The sequence below is a fragment of the Sinocyclocheilus anshuiensis genome, unplaced genomic scaffold (assembly GCF_001515605.1).
Source record: "Sinocyclocheilus anshuiensis isolate Anshui unplaced genomic scaffold, SAMN03320099.WGS_v1.1 scaffold252, whole genome shotgun sequence".
NCBI lineage: Eukaryota > Metazoa > Chordata > Actinopteri > Cypriniformes > Cyprinidae > Sinocyclocheilus > Sinocyclocheilus anshuiensis.
Genome location: NW_015554095.1, coordinates 670,802 through 678,478, shown reverse-complemented (window position 1 = coordinate 678,478; position 7,677 = coordinate 670,802). Strand labels below are relative to the sequence as shown.

The window sequence follows — 7,677 nt, the reverse complement described above, 5'->3', positions numbered from 1 at the left end:
ATAGATTTTTACGTGCACCTCTAGTTTTCTCTTCCTCTTCTCTAAAGCAGGGGTTTTCAACCTGTGGGGCGCCAGCACCTGTCAAGGGGGGTGCGAGCATCAGTTAATTTAGAGACGTTCCCTTGAGAATTTATGAATATGAGTTAAATCTTTAGCCATCCACTAGGGGGAAATCTGACTCCCACTGCTAGTCGACAGTTAGAGCAGAGTTGGCTCAAGTATCAGTCATGCTCAGTGTTGCCAAGTCCACGGAATTGGGCTACTTTAACACTTGCCGCGTTTTGTAGTTTTGGGCTAGTTTTGAGTAGCACTTAGGCGGGTTTTGTTGTGAAAACCTGGCAACCCTGGTCACGCTTATTGACAGGGTAAGATGATTTACGATTAGCCGTGTCGGAAATCCAACCACGGATTGGCATGTTGTTATCTCAGAAACAGACTCAGCCATCACATTGAATCAGGTAAACTGGTTATATGTTTATGTTTCAGTATAATTACGCACGCTATACCAGGGGCGGTTCTAAACCCTTTTTAGGTGGGTTTCAGCCCCACTATCTGTCACCTTAGCCCCCCAAAACTATCTTAACGATCAGGCCAGTGCTGCTTCCTCGAGAAAGTTTTTCATTCTCACGTGTTTTAAGTCTTGTCAGTTTAAACATTAAAGTAATTTGAAGCCATTTAAGCCCAAGACATCTCAATGCGGTTATCACGCACTGTGATAGAGCGTTTCTATGCGCACCGCTCACACACCTGAAGGGGGGGTGTTGGATGTTGGGGGTGCGCGAGTGAAATTAGACAAAGTAATGACTAGGGCTGGGTATCGAGTTCGATACTTTTTAGGCACCGACTGAATTGCCTCGATACCATCGAGTATCGAAAAACGTCTCGTCGTTCGTTACCAAATTTCGATACCTAAGGGGTTAATCTCATCACCGTCAGTGAGCCAATAAAGATCCGGGTATACTTCACTTTCCGCGTTGTGTTCCGTCTCGCATTTAAAAGACGATATCTCCGTTTGCATTGATCTTTCAGCTTCGTAACTTTGCAGATATTGTTTATGCTCAAACAGCAACATTACACACTAACCTTAAAAAGTGAAATCGCAATGAACCACCCCTTTAACTAATGAAGACCTAATGTAAAGTTTGACCGAACAATAAAGAATCAAAACACTTTTAAACAATATCTAGGGCACGTTTCAAAATAAATAGCCTATTAAGTCTAAATATTTACGTATTTGGCACTGTGATGAACACCATAGCGAATACAAAAATCTGAATGGCTATTTAAATAAATTAAACACTTTTGAAACAGAAAGCTGTTTTGTTTACGGGGTAACAGCTGCATTATGTTTAGCGCCGTTTGCTGTCAGAGAGTAAATGTGCTTTAATCCAGAGCTTCTCTCACGCGTTCCACCATGCGCTTCTCATCCGTGCTTGTTTACATCAGAGTGCGTATGCGTCTTAACGCAGCATACAGCGGTGTTGTGCATTATGACCCGTTGATGGGAAAAGTATTCTTAAAGTGCATTAAAATTTCTGAATAACTTATTATAAATAATTATTCTCTGTATTTTGAAGTGCCCATGATAACAATATCGTGCATATTCATTACCGTGATATAGCATTACTGAATACCGGCACATGTCTATACCTTACTAACTATTTTTTACGAGCTAGCTAGGAGCTTTTTTACAGGGAAAACTCTTAATTAATAGTGAATATGTGTTCCCTATTCCAAAATGTTACCATAAATATTATAAAGAAATATAAGTTGCATTATAAATTATTTTGTACTTAAATGTAGTCTTTCTATCACACAAATTAATAGCTTGGAGTTTAAGATATTTATAATAATTTTAAAATAAGGACTTGATTTCACTTGATTTCAGGTTCATCAGAATTAAAATAATGCTTGTGGTTCATAACAAAGACATAAACACTCAATTTAGTTTTAAATAATTTTGCAATCTCTCTTAAATTGGCCATTTTTCAGCTATATCTTTGAAAGGACTCTATGTTTAAATAAATTATGAATGACCAACCTGTGAAGTTAGTAAAACTTATTGTATGTTTGTTGTCTTGTCTTAAAGTTTATTCCGATTGGTAAAAGGAGAGAATAGTATTTTTCTATTGGTTTTTAGCAGTATTATGTATCCTACAGGCTAAAGGTGCAAATATTCATTGGTCACATGTTTGTGTTTTGTTGTGATGGCACAACCATGAAGAATTTATGGCTTATATTTTGGGCAAGATATTCTAAGGTCTGAAATTTTGAATATGTTAGTTATTCATTAAGTTCAAGCACAATCTGATTTGTAAGGATGACCACTTTAATTGAGTGAAAGCCAATGTTAGGCACCAATCCAGTCACATTTTTTCCTATTTATATTTTGAGCCCATGAAGTGGGTTTGAATAGTTTGTTGTTATTGACCGCTTGTTGCCCTTCAGGGAGCTGCTCCAGAGATGGCTGCTGGTTTGGGAGTTGTACCGCCCCACCTTCCACCTAAAGCTCCAAGGGTAAAGATGCACTATCATGCATGTTTTCATCATACATCGTAATCGTAACTTTATAGAGACTTATGAATAATATGAATAATGTATGGTGTTTGTGTCCACAGCTAACAGACCCATTTGCACCACCACCAAAAGTCAGTAATGTAAGTTTAAACATTTGCTTTGTACTTCATTTATTTTAGTTGTTGACCTCTAAATGACTTTTCTAACTTTATTTGGATGATCTCTTTACAGAAGCCTGGAAAATGGTGTGCTATGCATGTCCGTGTTGCTTGGATGATTCTAAGGCATCAAGAAAAAGTCAAGGTTTTTGTGTTTATCTGTGTTTATTTTTAGTTCTAATGCAAACAGGCCAAAAATTGCAAAAATGGCTGAAATATTTCATGTGTTTTTTTGTTGTTGTTTTTTTTACTTTTAGAAGTGTTTTTAAATAAAAGTGGCATCAGTCCTTTTGACCACCTTTCTGTTGCTATCTTCCTCAGCTTATGCATGCTGATCCACAAAAGCTGGACTTCCGTAATGACCTGTTGCCTCGACTCCCTGGCCCTGGTATTGGTAGACTAGGAGGTCTAGGACCACTTGGTGGTCCCCTTGCCCCAACTCCTGATCTTACAAGACCAGGAAGCCTGTTCACTGGTGGGTTATACTTACACTTATTTCTACAACCAATTTAGGAATTCTGCAGGCGATATAAGCCTGTGGTTGTTCTTAAGCTATGATTGCTTTTAAGCTATTGAAGTGGGTTGTTTCTATCTAAATAACAGTTTTCAGGTACAAAACACTTTGACAGCACTACTGAAGGATTTTTACAGCACTACTGTGCTGCCGTACAAGGGCTATAAATTAGAAAGGCTTAAGGAGGATATAAAGCACAAACTTGGCTAAATGTCAACACTCAATGGTAGTCCATTTATGGGTGTTTTAAGTTTTTGTCTGAGTTGACATGACCCATGTTTTCTCAGGTGGAGTCAATCCGTCCTCCACACCATTCATGCCTCCATCAACGCCCCATTCCTCTTTCCTCACCTCAGCAGCACATCTGGGTAAGAGAGGCATCAAAAGCCAATGTTACCCATGGCTGCTCTTGTTGCTTTGTGCAGTTCTGTTCTTCAGGCTTGCTTCATTTGCTAGCTTTGTAGAGCATAATTTCCTCTGCGTTTAGCTGATTTTATCACTAATGGCCGGGTTTCGTGTTACAGACCCATATGTTCGTTCATCCTCCTACTCTTCTTTGGGAGCCCTGAGTTCTGGTGCCTTTGGAGGCCTAGGCAGCCCCACGATAGGTTTGTCATGCTAATTTGTTAATTAAGAATATGTATTAATTAATCGGATAACTCTAACACTGGTTCTCAACCTTTTTGACTTCAAGGCAGTTTTTGTGGTTTACTAGATTACGACGGCATAACTTGAAAATGTATATTAATTTATAGAAGTGTCCAAGGGGTTATAAGATTTCATCAATTTACATGGCTTTTCCAGTTAAAAAGTTCATGGCTTTTCCAGTGGGATTCCTGGTTCTTAAAGAAAAAAAAGTTTTTCAATCCTTGATTTATCTTGATATATTTTGATTTTTAGTTGATTTGTCTTATATTAAATCGTTTAAGTCCTTTTCAGGCCCCATGTTTGCAGAGGCCCCCAGTTGAGAATCACTGCTCTAATTTGAATGTGTTGGTTTTCTAACATTTCCTAAGCATTTTAATAAAGGGTCGCAAAAGTTAATTTAAGTAGTATTTTATCAGTCACATTTACACTAATCAAATGTTATACATTTTCTTTTAGTTGCCAATGTTTTTGGACATAAGGCCGAGCCCTCTGCAAGTGCAGTTGGAGGACTGGGTAACCCCCATGATCCATGGAATCGTCTGCATGTTACCCCTGCCTCTTTCCCCTCTGGATCGTCCTGGGCAAAAGGACCAGAGAAGAGAGATGATAGAGGAAAGGATGTGGAAAGAAGAGAACCCACTCATATAAAAGACGAAAAGGACAGGTATGACATTAAAACAAGTTGTTGTTATAAGGTAGTTTTCAAGTGGGCTTTTAAGATCAAAAGTAAATTATGTATTGCATCTCGCAACTTCACACATAACTTAATTGGTTTAATACTGTTTCACACAGAGACAGTCTCTTGTATGGACGCCAGCCAGTGCGAATGTCACCTGGTGTCCCATCCCTCAAGCATCGCAGCAGCACCCCCAGTTCACATCTAAATGGCTTGGGCCCACTGAACGGAGGTGGAGTTCAGTCAGATGGCCAAAGCAGAGAGCGTGAAAGAGAAAGAGAACGGGAGTCAGACAAGAGACAACATTCTGCATCCAGGGCACCAGTGTCAGCTTCCTCCGCAGCACCAGACAGACCTCGATCTTCAACATCGTCTATTCTCACAACCTCTCCTTCTAACGTCCCCTTAGCCCCCTCTCCTCTGGATCTGTTTCACCGACAGCCACCGCACACACTCAGCACAGAATCCAGCCATTCTTCGCAAGGAGAGAACAATGGTCCAGCCTCTTCTAGTTCGCTTCCAGTCAAGAAGCCTGATCGTACCACAACTCCGGTATCCAAACCTGCACTTGGTCTAACCTCTGGGTTGCTCCTCCCCCAAGTCAAGGTCAAAGAAGAGCGTAAAGAGGAGCCTGAGCCAGTGCCCATCTCTTTACTGCATTCCGCCGTGCCTTCACACAATTTTGAACGGCCTAATAGTCGGCACCCACACCATCCATCCACTCCTTCCTCAACCCTCTCATTGACACCTACACCTGGCGTGCCTCTTCCTCCACCAACTTCGCACCCTCCACACCATCCTCTGTCCTTCTTAGATCGTCCACGGTGTATTGATCCCTATCTTGGTGGTGCTGGAGGCTCAGCCGGACTGGTATTAGGTGCTGCAGTTGATCGTTTCCCACCACATCCACATGGTCCTCCACAAGGTCATTCCCAAGCCACTCACTTTCCCTGGGACCCTTGGAGGGATCTGGCCACTCAACAGCAGCAACGCAGGGAAGTATTGGCTCTGAGGTCAGATCCCCACCTTGCACTTCGCTCTGATCCACACTTGTCTAGACTTCTCCAGCATCAGCAGGTACAGCGTTATTTGGAGGCCGAGAGAGCTGCAGTAGCGGCAGCTGTGGCAACCAGCCCACACCATCCACCAGCACCTACCTCTACGTCCTCTGCTTCATCCTCAGTAGGCAGGCCAGAGTTCGGTTTGATGTGCCACCCGTTCGATGAGGAACAACGTGCTCAGTTACTGCGGGGAGGAGGAGTGGGGAAAAGAGGGTCACTGGGGGGGGGGATTGGGACATGGCGGGACAAGTTGACTTTCAAGCATAGACTGTATAAAAACAGCTTTCAAGCAGTCGGGGTGAAGTATTCATCGGTTTTGTAATGTAATTAACAGTACGGCCTTTTTGAGCTGACTCGATTGGATCAACAGCGCATTCATGTTAGTTATCTACGTTTAATGCAACTGCACCAAAAACCTTAGCAAATTTGAAGGGTTCCGATTATTTAGCACTGCACACTTTTGAGACCTCGAGCTGAAAACGAAACTGTCGTCTGTCACTGCAAGTGCAACAGCAACCAAGTTAGCCTATAATTTTGTGCGTTACTTTATCCTCAAGTGTGTTTAATGTGTCCTTATCGAGTGGATTTTCATATAACATTTCAAATAAACCAACGTATTACTAAAATCCTGACGATTCCGCTAATCTAGAATGTAGTACAACATAACAGACTGTAGAATTGTTGAATGTAGTGATGGAAAGTCCAACTCATTTTTGTGTGTCGGTTCTTTCGAACCAAAAACCGGTTTAGGAACCGATTCAGTGATTCTTTGTCATAGTGGTCCCTGAAATCTCCTCTTGGCATATTTCATGCTTTAAAACTTCTCCAGAGCTATATGTAGGCACACATGGCTGTTTATTACCTTTTTTTATTACCTTATATTAATAAGTTTGTTTATTGTAATTTTATGTAGCCTAATTTATAATGTCAAGGCATTTGGAGCCCAAATATAAATGGCATACATCAGTACTAAAATACACTACATATGTCTTGTCAAGTTTACAAAGTTTATAATTTTATATAAAAGAACAACTGTTTCGTATACTTTCATTTTGAAAAGATTCGACTCAAGAGATTCAAGGAAATACACTATTTTATTATGAATATATTTTTATGACTCTGTTTTTTTGGATGATTGACGTTTTCGTTTTTTTTCCCTAATTAAAGCAGTCAAATGAACGTGATCACGGCTGTTTGCTTACTGACGCTTCGTTGTACGCTCAACCAGCCAGCCGCTGCCGCCTCTCATTCCAAGGAAATCATTCTGATTTTATTTTTGTTATTTCTACATTGTTTTTGTAAACAACTTTGAATCAATTAATATATTATTTGAGTTCATGTCCTATAACAGTTTCCTCCAGTCAGCCTTTTTAAGCTACGAGTATGCCTATGTGTTCCCCACCACTACTGTGGTTGAGCGTCCAGCGAAGCGTCAGTAAGCAACCAGTCGTGATCACGTTCATTTGACTGCTTTTATTGGGGGGAAAAACTAAAACGTCAATCATACAAAAGAATAGAGTCATATGAATATAGTCATAATAATAAAAAAATGTATTTCCTTGCAGTGAGAGTGATAGGGAATGCTTTATACTCGCAGTTTAACCGTGGTTGGCTGGATTGAGCATCAGTAAGCAACCAGTCGTGATCACGTTAATTTGACTGCTTTAATTGGGATAAACCCACCTAAAACGTCAATCATACAAAAGAATAGAGTCATAAGAATATATTTATAATATTAAAATAATGTATTTTCATGCAGCGACAGTGATAGGGAATGCGTTATACTCGCAGCTCAGCAGAGGCTGGCTGGTTGAGCATCCAGAGAAGCGTCAGTAAGCAACCAGTCGTGATCACGTTCATTTGACTGCTTTAATTGGGGAAAAAAAAACTAAAACGTCAATCATACAAAAGAACAGAGTCATAAGAATATATTCATAACAATAAAATTGCGTATTTCCTTGCAGCGAGAGTGATAGGGAAAGCGTTATACTCGCAGATCTACAGTGGCTGAGACTGCCAGCCACTAGCAGGACACATTACCTGTCAGTGGCGGCTCCTGCCAGCCAGTTGAAGATTGAACTCCCACTCTCTTTTTGTTTATAT

General features: G+C 40.6%; 1 protein-coding gene across 1 annotated transcript in view; it reads left to right on the top strand.

Annotated features, from left to right (window-relative positions):
• Positions 1-7,013, top strand: part of LOC107669471 (autism susceptibility gene 2 protein-like) — a 26,979-nt gene extending 19,966 nt beyond the window's left edge. The window contains exons 12-20 of the mRNA XM_016461710.1: positions 2,449-2,517; positions 2,619-2,657; positions 2,749-2,820; positions 2,997-3,150; positions 3,477-3,557; positions 3,714-3,797; positions 4,294-4,501; positions 4,630-5,787; positions 6,926-7,013. Coding sequence (XP_016317196.1) covers positions 2,449-2,517; positions 2,619-2,657; positions 2,749-2,820; positions 2,997-3,150; positions 3,477-3,557; positions 3,714-3,797; positions 4,294-4,501; positions 4,630-5,787; positions 6,926-7,013 — 1,953 coding nt within the window. The remainder of the gene's footprint in view (positions 1-2,448; positions 2,518-2,618; positions 2,658-2,748; positions 2,821-2,996; positions 3,151-3,476; positions 3,558-3,713; positions 3,798-4,293; positions 4,502-4,629; positions 5,788-6,925) is intronic.
• The last annotated feature ends 664 nt before the right edge of the window (positions 7,014-7,677 follow it).